At 34.7% G+C, this 19,968-nt stretch overlaps 1 protein-coding gene across 2 annotated transcripts; it reads right to left on the reverse strand.

Annotated features, from left to right (window-relative positions):
• Positions 1-30: 30 nt before the first annotated feature.
• Positions 31-19,799, reverse strand: LOC132794526 (fat-like cadherin-related tumor suppressor homolog). 2 transcript variants are annotated; one of them, XM_060805041.1, is made up of 23 exons: positions 19,663-19,799; positions 15,824-16,708; positions 12,725-15,296; positions 12,562-12,668; positions 12,288-12,495; positions 12,172-12,233; positions 11,953-12,108; positions 11,502-11,874; positions 10,379-11,387; positions 10,133-10,318; positions 9,894-10,068; positions 9,562-9,824; positions 8,778-9,495; positions 8,530-8,713; positions 7,654-8,094; positions 7,190-7,590; positions 6,826-7,134; positions 1,429-6,727; positions 1,072-1,353; positions 821-1,003; positions 726-755; positions 345-476; positions 31-281 (listed from the first exon to the last, which is right to left on the reverse strand). In XM_060805041.1, the coding sequence occupies exons 2-23, from the start codon at positions 16,676-16,678 to the stop codon at positions 139-141; spliced, it is 14,088 nt and encodes a 4,695-aa protein (XP_060661024.1). In that variant the 5' UTR covers positions 16,679-16,708; positions 19,663-19,799; the 3' UTR covers positions 31-138. The 2 variants fall into 2 exon arrangements, with proteins under 2 accessions (XP_060661024.1, XP_060661025.1); XM_060805042.1 differs by lacking the exon at positions 726-755 and having other exon boundaries at positions 32-281.
• Positions 19,800-19,968: the final 169 nt, after the last annotated feature.

The raw sequence follows: 19,968 nt of genomic DNA on the forward strand, positions 1-19,968 counted from the left end.
TCTTGTTTATAGAAAAACATTTTGAATTTTATTAAAAATATAATTACACTTATATAGCTTTATTTTATATAAAATCAGTAGAAAAAGAAACAGAGTTATGGCCAAAGTTAAAATCTATGATTTCATGTAATTAATATGTCATTCACTACTATATTTCCCTCCCTCCGGCAAGAATTCTTCTAATTCAGAATCTTCAATTTCACAAAGCCGAACAGAGATATTGCTATCTGATCCTGTGTCACCAGTCGCAATGGGAAACAGATATACTTCCTCGGAGTGTCCTATAGTAAAATATTCAAATTAGTATTTAATTTTTAGGATGCATCCATTTCTTTTACACTTACCGCTAATAGTTCTTCTATTTGATAACTCTTTTTTCAACATTGGTGCTTCGTTATTAGAGCTTTCTGCCTCCGTGTCACTTGGAGTATGTATCGTCGGTAAATATGAGTCAGGATGTCGTAAATATACTTTGCCTGTGAATTACAAAACAAAATTATAGTTAATTTTGTATAGGAAGCAGTATCCTTTTGTTTATACTCTATATTATTTGTCCATTGCGACTGAATTTTTATATTACAAAATATTAATAAGTAATATATAAACGGAAATATTTATATATTAATGCATACTGCAAAACACAAACTAACATTTGAATCTATAAACTTGTTTATAAATTGTTTAAATAAACTGTTGATTCAAATATATTCAGCTAAAAAACTTACGCAATCGATTTGATTTTGTTTGGAAAGGCACTGAATGCATGGAAATAGGTAGTTTCATGAATTTTAGGTTAATAATATAATTAATAAGATCATACCTGTATTAAGTTTATAGTCTTCATTCTCGCTTTTATTAAAAGAACTAAGTCTTGAACGGGGTTCACTATTTAAACTCGGCAACATAAAAGGATGAACACAGCTTTCAACGTCAGATTCCACATATTCGAATACCATATCTTCATTTAAAGCAGCCATATCTCTTGTGGGATCGACATCTTCAACTACATAATAAAAATTTAATTAGTTTATAACAAAAATAGAAATTCGACAAGGAATTCAGCAAGCTTACCGTGAACTAAATATTTTCGCTTCGATTGCGACTCGTTACTGTCATTACTATGGAAGCTCGAAGAGTCTGCAACCTCTGCACCAGGAACTTCTGTTATATCTGGCAAGGGATTATGGCTTTTACGAACCCAATCCGAACAGTCCCAGTGATATTGCCCATTACTTAGGGCAGAATCAACAAAGTTTGCATTCGATGTCGAATGACACACATTTGGCATTGGAACTTGAATAAGTTTCCCACTTGAAAATCGATTTGGTGGTAACGCGTAATCAATTCTTCTTTCTGTGTAACGATAAAAATAATTAAAGTAAATATTTAAAGTAACATTTTAGAATTTGGAGAACAAATAGAACTTACCATTATTTAACTTATTCTCGCTGAATGTTTTTAAATGCATTTGTTCACACCACTCTTGTTTATGTGCGTTGTCTCCATCGACAAAGTTACTTGTGTTGATGTTCACATGCTGGTTAGTGAGATTTACTTTTTGATATTCTAATGGGATATTTTCCAACTCATCACCAGCTGAACCGTAACTTCGTAGAATATCCAAATTATTTACAAAGCTTGTATTACTAATAAATAGGCTATCGTTAGTTGGAGGTGAATAGCTTATTGGTCGTTGGCTTATTTCCAAATTGCTTATTTTAGCATTCGATTTGCAAAGATTATCCTTATCGAGAAGTGAGTTGAGAGTTGCTTGTTTGAGAGAGTGTTTATTTTTGTTCTTTTCAATTCGATTTCGAGAGTTCGGAGATGGATTTCGTTTGAAGACAAAGCAGCAAAGTAAAATTATAATCATAATCAGCACAATTGTTATTCCTGATATTATACCACTGATATGCTCAATTGAGAAGTTCTTCAGTTTCGTAGAAATAGAGTTTGAATACAGAGGATCTCCACAGCTCGCTCCGGTTAGGAAAGATGGGCATATGCACCTGAAGCTACCGGCTTCATTGATGCAAGTTGCACCATTTCCGCAGGGTTGATTATCGCATTCATTTACGTCTATCTCACAATTGGGACCCGTAAATCCTCGGCACATGCAATGCGATACCCCATCGCCTTCTTCACATATTCCTCCGTTCTTGCAAGGATTTGGAGTGCAGAATTTACCATATTCACATCTTCTGCCAGACAAATGTATTGGACAAATACATGTATAGTTGTTTGGTTCATGATTATCACAACGGCCACCAAACAAACACGGCGCTGATGAACATGGATCTAAATCAATTTCACATAATTCCCCAGTGAAACGTGCATGGCAGTTACATTTAAAGATGTCATTTCCAAGATCCGTACAAACGCCACTATTCATACAAGGTTGAGTACCACAGACTCCCAAGCTGACCAAAACATTGGCTGGGTCACATTTGAACTCAACATTTGTAAATCTTTTGAGAGCGGCAATTGTGCTTCCTCCGGAAATATATAATGGCAGTGGTTCCATAGCAATTTTAATGTTCGCCATACAGCCAATGAATCCTCGTTGAATATCTTCGTAGCCGATAATTGATGGATGCGGTCGAACCTCAGCTCCAACAAAGATATCGTTTGACTGAATATTTAAAATGCCATTGACTCCAGGTGCGCTGCCTTGTGAAACATGTTTATTATCTACTGTTAGTTTGGCACTATTCAATGTGCGTTCCAAGGTTATTGTATGCCATGCTCCATCAGAGATGTAAATGCTAGAGACACTCACAACGCCTTCGCCGGATCCCAAATCGAATTTGTACTTCACAGCTCCGTTTACGATTTCCAAAACATTATAGTCAACTTTGCCGCTCGCATACAAGAGAGTGCCGCTCTGTTGAACTGTTCGTATTTGTAAAGAGTAGGCGAACTGATTTTCCAAAGTATTTCTGGCCTTTGCCTTGTTTATTTTGTAGTGTGCATAACTTTTGCCGCCAAATGAAACTGCTGTTGATAAATTAGTATCACAGGTGCCATTGTCACATTTCAATGATTTAATTTCGCAGAATGTGCCCGAATATCCCTTTGGGCATACACATTGATAACGAGCTGCCGATTCTGAAGGTAAACAATTCCTTTGTGGTGGACACGGATCCGAAGAGCATGCGTTCACCGATTCATTGCAGTTCTTCCCATCAAATCCAGATTTGCAAACACATTTCTTAACTAAACTATACGTGGGCGAAGCAAAACTTATCACATCAGTGTAAATAGTAGTTATATTATTTTTCTCCAGACTAATTAATTGCTTGCAAATTCCATGAACACATATGTTTTCTTTATTTTGGCAAAAACTTGGAACGACTTCCTCGATGATCAGATTTGTGTCGTTTTCAATATCAATTTCCTTGCTGATCACAGATAAACGTATTTCATCACTGCTAAAGAATGCATCTGATGTTGGGATTATTTGTTGTTTGCGTACGGCAAATGCAACATTTAAACTTAAATCAGTTGAATACGCGTCTCGCTTTGACAGTCGTTTCTTCATTTTCTCTTGCAAAGAAATCAATATCACGTCTTTTTGGCGACATCTCATCACATTTCTAATCGATCGAATAAAGCCCTTTCTGTGACTCAATAAAAACTCAGAAGCGGCTATTTTACTAAATCTGATTACGGCCGCCTCTTTGACCATGTCCATTGTTATCAGTTCGACATTGATTTTCACAGTCGTAAAAACGGTGTATTTGCCATCACTGACTGAGACATTCAGTTTGTAGACACCAATGTCAAGGTTGGATATCGAATATATTTCGCCAGACTTTTCAGTAATTTTAAATAATTTTGATGTTTGATATGTTTCGTCATTGCTAGGCGTCAAAGAGAACATAAGTTCATCATATTGATCTTGGTCAGATGCAAATACTTTTCCCAGAAACGCAGCAGAAAATTCGTCTTCAAAAGAATTTACGGTAACTTCTAAAGGTGTTATAGTGGGAGGATATTGACTTTCTTCAATAATTTTTATTGTCACCCAAGTATCGGAGTAAAGTGGTGGAGTTCCATTATCAAACACACGTATTTGAATCGGGTACTGATCTTGTAGTTTATGATTGAATCTCGATGCAGTACTGAGAGAACCGTCTTGCTCTAGGCGAAATAGGTTTCCTTCGTTTCCAGAGCGAATGTCATACGTGAATGGTGTGGAATTGGGGGATTCATCGGCGTCAGTTACCTCAAAGGTAATAAACACATATCCAAGTGGCCGATTTTCTTGTAAAACTATACTATAGTTCGTCTGCGAGAAGATTGGAGGGTTGTCGTTGGCATCCAAAATAAATATGATGACTTGTACACTATTGCACCGCTCTGGAGTTCCAAAATCACAAGCTTCAATTTCCAATGTGTATTCCGCAATAGTCTCTCGATCTAGGGGCCTCGCCAGGCTTATTGTTCCGTTGTTTTTATTTACATGGAATTGATGTAAGATATCACCTTTAACAATCTTATATTTTATAATTCCATTAATATTCGAATCCTCATCTGTGGCCTTAACATCAATAATTGGTAAATCGACTGAGATATCCTCTCTTACGTTAACTCGATATATGTTTTGTGTAAATGCTGGAGTGTTATCGTTCACATCATTTATAGATATATTTACATAGGCAATGTTACTAAGTGGCGGGCTTCCACCGTCGATAGCTTGAACGGTGAGGAAATAGAATTTGGTTTTTTCATAGTCCAGTGATCCATTGACCCATAACACACCTGTTTTTGAATTCATACTAAATTTACGTTGTTCATTGCCACTAACAATATAGTATAAGATTTCCGCATTAACTCCAATATCCTTTGATGTTGCATAGACCTTGCAGACTTCAAAGCCCTCTGTGGCATTTTCAAATACATTACTTGCGTATTTTCGTAGGCTAAATTCTGGAGGATTGTCGTTTATATCCAAAATGTTAATAACAATATTCGCAATAGATGATAGCATTGGTTTCCCAAAATCTTCAGCCTTGACTGTCAAATTATACAATGAAATTGTCTCTCGATCGAGGTTCTTTTCTAATTTAATAATTCCGGTAGATTTTGATATTACAAAATAATCACTATTTGTTCCCAGCAATGAATATTTGATTTTTCTATTTATTCCAAAATCTTTGTCCGTGGCGTGTACTTTTGTAACCAGAGTTTGCAATTGGGCATCTTCGAGAATGCTTACTCTATATTTGGGCACGGAGAAAATGGGTGTATTGTCATTTATATCATTAATTGTTATTATTATTTCGGAAACACATTCTCGAATTGATTCCTTGCCATCCTGAACATGTGCTAATATCTTGTACTTTGGAGTTTGCTCTCGATCAATTAGTTTTGCTACTTTCAAGATGCCAGTCTCTTTACCAATGACAAAGTCGTCAGATCCCTTTCCAGACAAATAATAGCGTAATTTGAAATCATTACTTGAGTCGAAATCCATTGCTTTTACTTCCACAATTGTTGTTCCGATTGCAGTGCTTTCGTTCATAGCAATATGATAGCGGGGCTTTAAGCAGAATGGCATATTATCGTTAATATCTTTAATATGTACTTTAACATTAGCTTCGGCAGTGAATTTTCCATCAGTCGCTAAGATGCCTAAGTTATAAAATGATATTTGCTCTCTGTCCAGTGGTTTTGATATAAATAATTCGCCTGTCTTTCCAATTTGAAATTGAGATTGGCTATCTCCAGAAATAATGTAATAGTCTATTGTTTGCTTTTCAACATCCGGATCGATTAGTAAAAAGTTGAATAATACAGTTCCTGGTAGAGCATTTTCGAAAATATGTATTGGTTCGATTGGCAGCTTAAATTGTGGAGCATTGTCGTTGTAGTCAATAATTTTGATCGATACTGGTACTTTAGAATCGTGTTTTGGATGTCCATTATCTGTGGCAATTACTTTCAAATTGTACTCAGATTGTACTTCTCTATCCAAGGAAGACAAGAGGGTGATCCATCCGGTATATATGTCGATGTCGAATATATTTCTCACACTATTTGATTCATCATCAAAGTAATATCGCACATCTCCGTTTGAACCAGTATCAGCATCAGTGGCAGTAATTTTAATTATAGATACGACTTTATCTGTATTTTCTGCGATATCAGCACTATAAATTGTATTGTCGAATTTCGGATAATTGTCGTTCTCATCGGTGACATGAATGAATACATCAGCATATGCGAATAATACTGGTAATGTTGCTGTTTCCGCCACAATTACTAAATAATGTGAATCGTTTTGCTCTCGGTCTAAAGTTTGCATTAAAATTAATTCTCCATTCTCAGATACGGCGAAAATTGAAGTTTCCTCCGATGTTGAGAACTTTATCGAATAATTTCCATTCACATGTAATTTTGTCAATACAGTTCCCGGCGATGTGGATTCAATTATTTTAAGACTTATATGACTTTTTTCAAAAGTTGGAATTATCACATCGGAATCCACTATTTCGAAAGATACTGGTACATCGTTGTGTAATGGCGGCTTTCCTGAGTCAGAAGCACGAACAAAAAATTGGAAAACGGCTTTTTCGGAATTAACTGGAACACTTTTAAGAACGATGTCGCCACTTGTTTCATTTAAATATATTTTGTTCTCCAGTTCGGTTTTCATGGAGTCTGGTATAATGGTATATTTTATATCGCCATTTGCATTGATATCTTTATCAACTGCTGTCACCTAAAACAATTAAATTAGAATGGCGATTTTTACAAATATCTTAATATGACCTTTTTAGTTTCAGGGCATAAAATATTTAAAGAATATGTTGTACTTACAGTCAATAAGGTTTCGTCAAGCTTATTCGAAGAACTTATAACAAGTTTATATTCTTTTACAAAGAATTGTGGAATGTTGTCGTTGATGTCTTCAATGGTTACTCTTAGAGTTGCAAAGCCAAATTTACTTCCCCCATCAATTGCCTTTAAGTGAAGTACGTACTCATCCTTTAATTCGCGATCAAATGTTATTTTAGATGTGATAGTGCCAGTATTCCGATCGATATCAAAGTACTGTTTCATATCTTCCGATGCAATTTCGTAGTAAATTCTCGAATACTGTCCGAAATCATTGTCGATTGCCTTTACCTAATACAAAAGAATCTCAAGATCACTCGAAATAATACTGGTATGGTATGCTTACGGTAATAATATCCTGTCCCTTTGCCATATTCTCCGATACTGCTGCTTTATACACCATCTGCTCAAACTGTGGACTATGGAAATTTTCTGGTACCAATGTGATTTTGAGTCGGGCAAAACTAGTGTGAATGCCATCAGAAACTGATATATTTAAAATAGTATTTAGCTTATCGGTAAAGTTCAACATATTCTGTAGAGAAATAACTCCACTTTGCTTGTCAATAGAATACGTTTGCAATTCGTTTCCATCTACAATTTTATATTGTAAGAAGTCGATGTCGGATAGGTCAACGTCATATGCTCTTGGTAATGCAACAAACTGACCGCGAGCCGCTGCCACAGATAACTTTGTATTGAATGACGGCTCGATGAATTTTGGTGAATTGTCGTTCAGGTCTTTAACTATAAACAATATTAAATGTTATTACACATAAATTCACAATATAATTATTTTAATAAAATTACCTGTAATAAATACATTGCATTTCGAGGTTAATGATGGCGAGCCGTGGTCTTTAACGTGTACAACAACATGATGGGACTTTTCCAGCTCATAATCTAAAGGTGTTTTTAAATACAATATTCCATCGGCAACGTCAATGTAAAACGTATCCGAATCATTGCGTCCGTTAATCGATTCAATAAAATACGATAATTTTCCATTTGCCCCAGAGTCCTTATCAGTTGCGTTGATTTGCAATACTTGTGACCCAAAAGGTATATTTTCCGGCATCGTTATATTGTAGTTATCCTTTTCGATTTCAGGATAACAGTCATTAACATCGATTACAGTTATTGACAACAAAACATCTGCGAAAATTCCTGAAATGCTATCCGTTGCTCGTACTAAAATCTCATGCGTTTGATTTTGCTCGTAATCCAGCTCATTAACCACATATAAGGAACCTTTAAAATTAAAATACAATAACATTAGTGATGGTCCGCTGTACATATAAAATGAGAATTTAATATTAAACAAATGATTTATTATTTTTAGTCCATTGACCTGCCACCTACATATTGATTGACCTCTTGTCGATTTCAATTGCACCGTTTCTTTTGGCCGTCCTTCTCAATTACTCATCATGACTTGCAGCGCATACAAAAATAATCGGGTATCAAACGGTCAAAGCTTTTTTCGCCTCCACTGATGACCCGCCACTTGTGCCAAACAAACCATGATGACAATTAAAAACTTCTCAAATTTAATTCCAGATATATAAAATACACAGGAGCATTTCAAATCGAATTACCACAAAGAATGAAAACGGTACACAGTGAATTTAAGTCCTAGCATTTAAAACTATAAGTTTTGTAATGTAGTAATATATAAATGGTTACCTGTTCTATAATCAATTTCAAAATATTGATTAATATCCTCAGATGATGTTGTGTAAATAAGTTTTCTTTTCAGTGGACTATCGGCTTGTATAGATACAAACAATGCGGAATACATTTCAACGTCTTCCTTCACGCTGACTGAATAGAATTGTTTTTCAAACACCGGCATTGATCGATCGATGACCTAACAAATTATATCAAAGTTATTTCAGATTTTCATTTAGTATTTTCATTAACTTTATATTTACCTTTATTTGAACGGGAACTTCTGTGCTGCATGAAATTACAGCACCATCATAAGCTGCAACTGTTAATTCGTATTTTCGATTATGGCCCTCAATACTTTGCTTAATTGACAACTCGCCAGTCTTTCTATCGACTTTGAAAAGTTCACCATTTCCTTTTCTTAATTCGTAGCGCACTTCACCGTTTTCTGCACTGTCCAAATCGATTGCTTTCACCTGCATAATAACTGACCCTTTCGTATGTCCAACAGACACTGAAGCATAATACGGCATATTTACAAATATGGGACAATTGTCATTTATATCCAATACTGATATATAAACTGATGTTGTTGCTCGTCGAACACTGGTGTCATCTATACTGAATGTTGATGACCTTGCTTCAATAAACAGTTTATACATATCCTGTTGTTCACGATCGAATATCTGCCCAGTAGTTTTAATAGCTCCAGAAGTTATTCCAATTTCAAACATATCAGTTGGATTAAGTATTCTGTATTCGACATTTTCATTAAGCGTATTTCCAATAACATTGGTCAATCCAATTGTCACCACTTTTGTGGTATTTTCAAATGCCGAAAACTCATAAATCTTCTTTTGGAATATGAAATTCGAATTAACTATTGGTAATATTTTGATGTTCACAAGGAGAATAGTAGAATACAATCCATCTGATGCACGAACATGTAAAACATATTCATTGTAATTGAATTCCACTCTTCTAAAAATGGTAAAGAAAAATGTTTTTAGTACTATTGATTTTTAAAAATGGTTTAACCTATAGTACCTTGTTGTTATTACTCCTGTTAGGGGATGAACCTGAAAGCATTCTTGGTTGTTGCCATCTACAATATCATAACGAACTATGTCATAGTCGGCATCAACGGCAGCAACTTTTGTAACGAAAACATTTTCAAATGTTGGCAGAAACAGTGTAACGTTGTGATCTCTATCCTTAAATACGGGTGGACAGTCGTTAACATTAGTCACTAGTATTACTACATGAGCTTTTGTATTCGAATGTAGCCTTGGTTTGCCCATGTCACTGACCTAAGTAAAAAATATGTTGTAAATACCTAAATGTATAAAGAATATGTTATAAAGTAAGTTAGCACTTACCGATACAGAAAACGAATAGTTTGTATTAGTTTCATAATCTAAGCCCCGCAAAATTTTAATAGCCCCAGTTGTCGAATCTATTTTGAAGAGACTGCTTGCCAAGTCATCCATAATTTTATATTCCAACATTCCATTGAATCCTACGTCTGGATCATACACACTTAAAGCCAGATGACTGAAGAACAAAAATAAAATGTTTTGAAATCATCTAGAATGTTTTGAAAAATGAATTTTCTAACCGTTTTTTGTTTTCGTCAGTCATGTGTACATATGAACCTATGCTGGTAGATTCCGAAACAGTGCCAATGTATTCAGTTTCAAGAAACTTTGGTATATTATCATTCACATCCAAAACATGCACTATTATGTTTTGACTCGACGATGCAGAGGCCATGTTAGTTCCCTTAATTGTGAGGTTAAATAGCCTTTAAGAAAGAACAACACATTATGATAAAACGCTTTCAAAATCTTATTGAAGCAATTACTTGTTCACTTCGTAGTCCACATTGTTGTTGATGACAATGACTCCCGTGGAAGGATTGATCCGAAAGCTTTCTTTGTCGTTGCCATCGATGATGTCAAAGAAAACTGATGATGATGATCTCGCTTCCACTTGCGTAACAAATGATCCAATACTCAAATTCTCAAATATTTCCAAAGAAACTAAGTTAGCAAAGAACTTTGGTGGATCATTATCTGACATTGTGATTATGATATGGACAGGCACTTGAGATGACAGTGGGGGCTTTCCCAAATCTGTAGCTTTAATTTGCAGCATATACTCTTGCATTTTATTGATATCCAACGTGTCAGTCAACGATATAATTCCAAATATTGGATCAATGTCGAATGTACTACCAACATTACCGCTGATAATCGAGTATCGTAACTCAGCATTTTGTCCGCTGTCTCGATCGATGGCTGTTACTTGAACAAGCTTGGAACCTACTGCAGCACTTTCGGGAACTTTGCTTTGAATTATTTTGGTAGTGAATTCAGGATAATGATCATTGTGGTCATGTACATTAACTATTATTTTTGCATAGTTCCTTTTTTGTGGAGTTCCTTGATCTTTTACAAATGCAATTAGTATATGTTGCGATGTTTTTTCAAAATCCAGTTTCTGTATGACTATAACATTGCCACTTATTGAATCAATCCGAAACAATGTTAAAGATGATGGATCTTGTGTAGCATGAAGATGATAAAAGAGCTTTTTATCTTCATCTTTGTCAGTGGCATGGAGTTGCATAATAACTGATTCTTCTTCGATATTCTCAGATATATTTACGTGATATACTTCCTTCGTAAATTGTGGCACATTGTCATTAGTATCAACAACTTTCACAAATAGGTTAGTGTGCACTATATTCGAGCCATCGGTCACGGTTATTGATAGGTTGTAACTTGTTTGGGTCTCATAGTCCAAGTACTTTGACAGCAGAACATTTCCAGTGTCTCTTCCAATATAGAAATGATTGCCTTCGTTTCCTCCTGATTAAGTACATAAAGCCAATGGAGTTATAAATTTAGAGAATGATAACTTAATACTTATGAGGAGAATAGGATAACAAAAATATAATATATCGCTAATGGAGATTTACTTACGACTAATATTAAACCACAATTGGTCGTTATCCTCGTCGACTGCCAGAATTTGAGTCACCAAGAAACCAGGTTTATCGTTCTCCGTCAAATCTACTATGCTATTCACCGATTTCGGCAGTATTTTTGGAGCATTTGGAGAATTGGCAGCAATAGGTATAACCAGAATGTTAACAACTGTCGTTTGACTCTTTTTAGGAGTTCCGTTGTCTTCGGCTTTCACATTAAACTCAAATTCAGCGTCGGCTTCTAATGGCTTTGTAATAAAAATATGCCCACTTAAGCCATCGATTCGGAATTTGTTCTTTTTCTTGCCAGACTTGATAGAATATGTTACTCGAGCATTTTCTCCTTCATCATTGTCTATGGCATGAACCTAATATAAATGGTAAGTAATAATACATAATGAGTAAGTAATGATAACAATAATAATTCGTAGACTCCCAAGACGCACCTGGAATATGGATTCGTTAACTCTTAGTGTTGAAGGTACTTGAATTTTATAGACACGTTGATCGAACACTGGGCTATTATCGTTAATATCTAGGACTGAGACCACAACACGAGTAGTGGACGTCAATGATGGAGATCCGTTGTCTGATATAGAGACCTGGAAATATTAATGTTAAATAAAATAAACTTATTTCATTAAAAGTGAGAGAGAAAGTCGCACCTCCAAAATATGTTCTGCTTGATTTTCTCTGTCCAACCTTCTCTCCGTTGTCCTCAGTGTTCCTAAATAAATTGGATTAATACCTTAAACTGTAAATTTCATGTTTTTATTCCTACCCGTATGTGGATCCATTTCGAAATAACCAACAAGATTGCCAGATATTATATTATACGTAATCTTTTGGGATGTATCCCTATCGGGGTCGATGGCTTTCAGTTGAATAATTTCATGTTTTCCTGGACTACCCTCTGTTACGTTAACATAATAAACAGGCTTGGTCGTTAATGGAATATTGTCATTTTCGTTTTCGACTTCAATATAAACCTTTAACAACAAAAATAAAGTATAAAATAAATGTTGTCTATGATATATGTTATACAATAGTCTTACCTTGACACAATTACTTAGTGGGACTATAGCATTATCTTGAGCGCATAATGTTAGCCAATAAGAATCTTTTGTCTCCGCATCAAGTTGAGTTAAAGTGTGAATTTCGCCTAAAATGACAGATATTTCAAACAAAACTGTTTCGGAAAACCAAGTTCTTACATACCTCTATCATTAACGGAAAAGATGCCGAGACCCTCGCCCCCAGTGATTGAGTACGATATTTTAGCATTAAGATCGATTCCATCCAGATCCCGGGCGGTGACATTCATAACGAAAGTGCCTTTGGGCATGTTCTCTCTTATTGATCCCTCAAAAATAAAGTCATCGAACTCAGGAGCATATCGATTCTCGTTTACATCAATAATTTCAATGACAATGGACATATCAGATGTTAATGATGGATCTCCACAGTCGATGGCGCTAATTAACAGGTTATGAACTTGAAGGTTTTCATAATTCAAATATCTTTCAGTGCGTATTGCGCCAGAATGCTTATCGATTTTAAACAAGTTCTTCTCCTGATTATCCTCTTGAAGCGAAAATAGGATTTCTGCATTTTGTCCAATATCCTTGTCTATGGCCTCGATGACAGCAACTACAGTGCCGCGAGGCACGTCTTCGCGAACTTTGAATATATACTCTTGCACTCCAAATATTGGCACATTGTCGTTAACATCGTCGACGAAAATATAGATAACTGCTTCGGCTGATAAAACAGGAACTCCACCATCTTTCACAATAACATGCAGCTCGTATTTATCTTGCTGCTCTCGGTCTAAGGGCTTACTCAGTATTATACATCCAGTAGTTTTATTAATAGTAAATTCGTTATAGTCAACAGATAAGCTATAAGTGATTTCTGCATTGATTCCTAAATCTGCATCTGTAGCATGAACACAATAGATAGTACTGCCATTTAAGCCATTTTCTTTCAGTCGAAGGGTGGCTAAAGGCTTTTGCAAAACAGGAGGATTATCGTTAGCATCTGTTATAGTAATGGGAAGCATTTTGGAATCCATCTTTGTCGGTTGGCCGAGATCATAGACAGTTATATTCAAGATATACTCGCTTAAACGTTCTCTATCTAAGTAGCCAATAATCTGCAATTCTCCGCTGTCTGGATCTATGCGGAAGACTGAATCGTAATCCCCATCGGCAATAGCAAAAACCAATTTACCATTGTAGCCCAAATCTCTATCTCGAGCTTTAATCAGCGCAACTGTTGTTCCCAGCTGAATGCTTTCGTTTAGAGTAAGTTCTTGGGGGAAATTAATGAATTCAGGCCTATGTATATTTTGACCATATCTACTAGGCGTCAATCCCAAGTCATTCACTTCTGACAGAGAATCATTCTTCATGTTATTCTTCTCAGCTAGGGCTAATGTTTCAGCAAGTCTTCTGGCTACTCCAGTCTCACGACACTCGAATGTACCATATCCCATACTCGAGTGTTCCTTTGAATATTCGAGAACAAGATGAATATCCATGCTCATCTCATCGGAGAAGTGAGTTCCATCGGTAGCAGTTACTTTAACAACACGATCATTGACGGCAACATCCATTAGATTGCAACCAATCGACATACTTCCCGTCATTGAGTCCAAGTTAAAGCAACCATCCTCATTTCCAGATATTAAGCGATAGGATATAATATCTCCCACATCAAGATCAACAGCGGATAAAGTAAAAATTTCAGATCCAATTGGTGCTAATTTCGTAACTTTTCCATAACAATTAATACGCTCAAATTGTGGTCTATTATCATTAATGTTTTTAACCGTAATATCTAATGCAATTTCTGTTTGTCTTCTATACGGTAATCCCCAGTCTGATGCGCGTATAAGCAGCGTGTAAGTCCTTCGCATTGTTTCATAATCGATCAGGTTAGTTGTTTTCACCACTCCCGAGAAGTGATCAATTTCAAATGGAACTTCATTCAGGTTTGCTATACTATACGATATGTAAGCATTTTCGCCGGAATCTCGATCTTTAGCTGTCAGTTTCGTTACAAACAATCCGGCTAATTCATTCTCATTTATGCTTATATTTTTATTTGTATGCTCAAATATTGGATCATTGTCATTCATATCCTCGATTGTAATCTTGACTTTGGCCGACGATTGCTTCCGCGAACCAACGTCAGCCTGATCAATGGCAGATACAGTGAGTGTGTAAATAGATTTTGTTTCAGCATCAAGTCTCTTTTGCGTATACAGCATTCCAGAATCAGGATTAATCCGAAATTCGCCACCTTCATTGCCACCAACAATTTCCAAATAAACCAATGCGTATTTGCCTAAATCAGGATCGCTAACCTTCAGTCTAATTACTGGCATGTTAATCGGCGACGTTTCCGGTATGGAAACATCGTAAATTTCTTGTGTGAAAATCGGTACATTTTTGATTTCTGGAAGTATTTGTATGGCAATGGTTTTGAAAGTATGTCTGGATGGTGTGCCAAAGTCTTCAGCTCGCAGTGTAAGATTATAAGTATAGTGTTGTTTAAATAGCTTTGCAAATTTGTTCAGTTCAATATAATACTCGTCTTTCATTTCAGTTGGAAGTAACTGAAACATGCCATCTGGATTCCCATCGACAATTTCCAGTTTTCTTATCACGCCATTCTTTCCAATATCTTTGTCATTTACTTTAACGATTCCGTAAATGAGCGAGTCTGAATTGGGTACGACACTCGAAAAAGTCTTGGCATTTATTTCAGGCGCATTTAAATTAACCTACATTAGAAATTAAATGGAAAATTGAAAATATTTTATATATATTTATATAGCCTGCCAATATAAATATTATTCATATAAATTCAGGATTTGTCTAAGTTCCTTAAGCTAGCATTTTTTTTTTGCACAAAACCAATTTTCAAGCAATGAAGGCATTCATAACAATTTCAATGACTAATTTTCAAGAGAATTTGCTCACCAACTTTACAATATATATTGCCTTCAATACGCTTGTAAAAGTGCAACCATTGGGTTGATCTACTTTTTCCCCAATGCACGATAAAAATTGTTTAGAGATAAGATTGTGGTCACATTTCAGTCCTAACAACAATTTCCAAATAGACAAATACACCTACGACTCATCAAGATTGAATATGATGATTAATGTGCATTACGATTGAATTCCAACAGTTGAAAAAAGTTTCATACACACATAAGTTAAGTACAAAAGGAATGTCTAAATATGTAATTTTAAATGGACGAGTGCAGCTTAACAAAAGAGTTAAATATAATAAATGTTGACTTACCTGTTTGACTGTTATTGAAACTCTCGCTTTGCTCGACTGGTGGCTTTGTTGCTGAATCGCAGAGCCCCTGTCATTTGCCAAAACAATAAGTTCATGATACGAATTCTCGGCGTAATTCAGGGGATTCAATATTGAGATATCGCCGGTAGTGGGGTGAATAGCGAAATATTCACTGTCGATTAAAAAACTATAATAAATTTCACCATTTACTCCTAAATCAGCATCGTCCGCAATAACTTTCAGAATACTGTGATGTTTTTGAGTGTCCTCAGGAACAGTTACCGCATATTCAGTTGGATAGAAGAGAGGACTTAAGTCATTTCGATCTAATACTTGTATATGAACAGTTGTTTCCGTTTCATAATTAATGCTTTCGTTTTTACTACGCGAGTGCGTCACATGTGCTCGAACCTTAAGAGTGTATTCATCAGTTTTCTCTCGGTTTAGAACGATATTACTTGTTCGAGTTCGAATGCACAGAAAGGCAAAATTTCCGACCAGTCTCTCTTCAGCCTTAAATAGCTTATCCTTATCGCCATTTATTATTCGATATCTTATCTCATAATTCGAGTCCACTAAAATTCCGGCCAGATCCTCATGCAATACTCCTTTCGCATATGTTTTGCCCAGACTATTTTCTGGTATTGTCACATTGTATAACTGATGGCGAAAATCGGCCTTGGTATCCAAAGGTAACTTTTGTTGAGAATGCGTTGTTTTAGCTCCAGTGTCCGATGTTGCCAATGAACACTGAATCAGGCAAGAACAGCAGCTTAGCAGGGAAATCCATAGAAGTGATATAACTTTTTTTCTTTTTAAAGCTCCGGCATATTTTTTTAAATTCATATTAGACATTAGCTATTGTTGTTCACATGGTATCCAGTACTACAAAATTAAACAAATCAAATATAAAACAAAATTAGTAAGTTTTCACACTTTTTTTTTCTTATTTAATCACAATATTTATAGATTTTTTGTTCTTGACACTCGATTTATTTATTTAAACAACACTTTTCCAGCAAAATAATTTTGTTCTTCATTTAAAAAATCACTTTTCTACACACATAAATTTATTTTTATCCATTTAGAAGTATTTTTTAATTAAAAATAATAATTCGTCACAATTACAGAACAAGTTTTAATAGGAAATAGAAAAGGTCAACAAATTGCTGAGCGGAATTGTATTCAAATAATAATAATCATGACTTCCCAGAAAATATAGTGTACCCATATCTGCCTCAAAAATTAGAAACAAAAACCTCAAAAATCAAAAAAATATTTTCACACATTCGATTCATAAGCGAAAAACGGAAAAAGGCAACCCTAAATAATGAATTAAATTACTCTATTCCCAAATTATTAGGAATCGCCTTTATACCACCTGTTGATATTCCTCATAATTTTATTTTCTTACTGTAAAATCAATGAAATATTCATTCCTCGCACATTGAATTATTTTATCTGTGACATTAACGTATTTAGGCTAATTTTTAGTAACTTTAAAAAGTTCTTGAACAACAAACTAATCTCAAATTTCAATTAAGATTGGATCTAAATTTTTTCGTATTATTTCCCTAATGTAAAATGTATAAAGAATTCAATCTACAGCCATCGAAAATTTAGATTAGACATTCTAAACGAATAACACTAACAATTCACATTGAGAAAATGAAAATATATTCGGAGAGTGACCGATTTATAAGCCACAAATATTTTGTTTATTTGGCATTGGTCTGTGTATAACAATTTAAAGAAATATTGCTTAAAATTTTATTAAAAATTCACATTATTAGCAATTATTCCCAATCGACAATTAACAGTTATTTTTTTTAAAATGTGTTATTGCAGACGAATTTCAATAAGAATTCAAGAGATGTAGCTTAAATTGTTATGATTTTACTAAGGGGATAAATATTTTTAAATTGTCATTTAGTTTCTTTAATTAATCCTAAATTATCTCAAACATGTTTGCTGAACCAACATAAATAAGAGTCAATATATGCGAAATGGTACTTTAAAGGTACTTTAAGCTGAATCCTAATTTAACTTCCGATTTCATATGCAAGAAATACTTGAAAGGCGAAAATGCATATTTGCAAATTGCATACAAAATTCTTCAAATTTATGGCAAACTTAATCAATTCAACTTTAATGCCGTTAGCTGGCCATCCTTTGTTTTAGCTATGTATAGTATAAATAATCCATTTTCAATAGCAGGTAGGAGTTTTCAATTCAACACAAAGGAATAAAACAAGAACTGCTTCGAATTAACATACCACTAGAGTTTCAGACAATAAGCACTATTTCATCTCGAATAGTGTAAACTTTAAAATTAATAGATTTTAGATTCTTTGTCCTCCACAATTCAACAATGACCTCAAACTGTTGCTTCAAACTCAGTATAATTTAATGCGCAAGAAAATTATTTTAGTTTCTGGGAAATCAACTTCACCGAATTGGAATGGTGTGAAAATACTGTCTGAATTTATCTTATCAAATTCGTTCTGAAGAAACTAAAAACAAACAAACACACGAGAAATGCCGGATTACTCAAGCCACCATAGTGCTCTCTCTCTCCCACACATACACATACATTACATATGGATCTGTATGTATGTATTCATAATTACATCTACACTTTGAACACGCACTACATTCTTACATACACATGTAAGTATATTTATGTATATGGTATGTTTTTATTTCCCCTGGCGGTAAATAAATAATAAAATGCTGCACTTTGATGACACATTTGCCGCAATCAACACAAATTTTGTTATTGTGAAATTCTAAACAATTTGAATTTGTTTTGTTTTTGATTTGAAACAATAGCACAATCATTTATGCGACTCACTCATTCGAATTAAAAACTATATTCCATTCATTTTATTCACATTCTCTTATGTGTGATTTTTACATTTTACATTTTGTATTTGTTTAATCCAGGTGTATCGATTAATTTCCATTGTTTACACACAACCAGTCGACAACATTTCTGAGCGCAGATCAGTGGTTATCGATTATTTTCTACACTTAACGATCTTGGCGTTGCCAGACACAAAAGTGTTGGCCTAATTAAACAATACATACTTTTTATGAGTAACACCTTGTTTAATTGTTACTATTGAACTATTTAGCGGCAGATTTGTTTACATTTTTTGTATCTTTATTGAACAATTTTTGGCAGCATAGATTGCGCGAATTAGCGTAAGATGGCGAGTTAGTTCCCACACACACGCACACATATAAACTATATGCACAAACATAAATACAAAACATGAATGGCCGTCTGCATATGTATGGACATGTTTATGTATAACATTAACTTGATATGTTATTATGCATTCCAATATTTATGAATCGCTGTTCATATTACAGATTAAACTCACAACTTTATAATACATCTGTTAATAAGATTATGAAATTGGGAGACACTTGTTTTTAATTCATGCTATGCATTTGTATTTTAGGTACGTATGTATGTAATTTATGTTGTATGTTTGTTTGTTTTTCTGTGCACATAAAAACTCGCCGCGTTTGCACATACATTCTTACATTTTGATACATTTGCTTTTTTTTGGGAATTTATTGAAATCGAGCCACCAACTCGCGCTTAGACAGGTTGTGCACTTCAAGTTCTTAGTGCGCCCGAATCCATGTAAATGTAAATCTACATATACGCTCACACGCACGCACACAATTACTACATTTGTATTCATACAAGCTCCTGTGAATGTGTATTTATGTATGCCAAATTGATGAATATATCTTTTATACTTTTATTAACATATGCATCAACATATGTATATTTCACTAAACAATAAAATATTTATATATACCACTTTTGTTGTAATTCAAATCAAAGTTGATTCTCACATCCATATACACACATACATGTATGTTATGTACACATAGCACGTTAAATGAAGTGCTTAACAAGCGTCCGCGACACACGACCGTACGGATGAGCTACGCCAAAGACTGTGTAACTACTGCGAGTAAAAACTCGCTGCTCAAACATGAGCGAACCTTTCTAACTTCCATCAGCGGGTCAAACCAAAGAGAACGACCGTTAAATCAGACGCAAACATGTTTGTACAGAGTTGGGTAGAGTTTATACTGCAACTTGCAACTGCAACATCGAA

This window comes from Drosophila nasuta, chromosome 3 (genome assembly GCF_023558535.2).
Source record: "Drosophila nasuta strain 15112-1781.00 chromosome 3, ASM2355853v1, whole genome shotgun sequence".
Classification (NCBI taxonomy): Eukaryota; Metazoa; Arthropoda; class Insecta; order Diptera; family Drosophilidae; genus Drosophila; species Drosophila nasuta.

What these genes read in the sequence shown, in the direction of transcription:
- LOC132794526 (XM_060805041.1), bottom strand. Translation starts at nt 16,678, where the DNA reads ATGTCTAATATGAATTTAAAAAAATATGCCGGAGCTTTAAAAAGAAAA. An exon ending in GTGGACTACGAAGTGAACAA is followed by an intron (nt 10,319 to 10,378) that starts GTAATTGCTTCA and finishes TCTTTCTTAAAG; the next exon opens with GCTATTTAACCTCACAATTA. An exon ending in AAGTTCCCGTTCAAATAAAG is followed by an intron (nt 8,714 to 8,777) that starts GTAAATATAAAG and finishes ATAATTTGTTAG; the next exon opens with GTCATCGATCGATCAATGCC.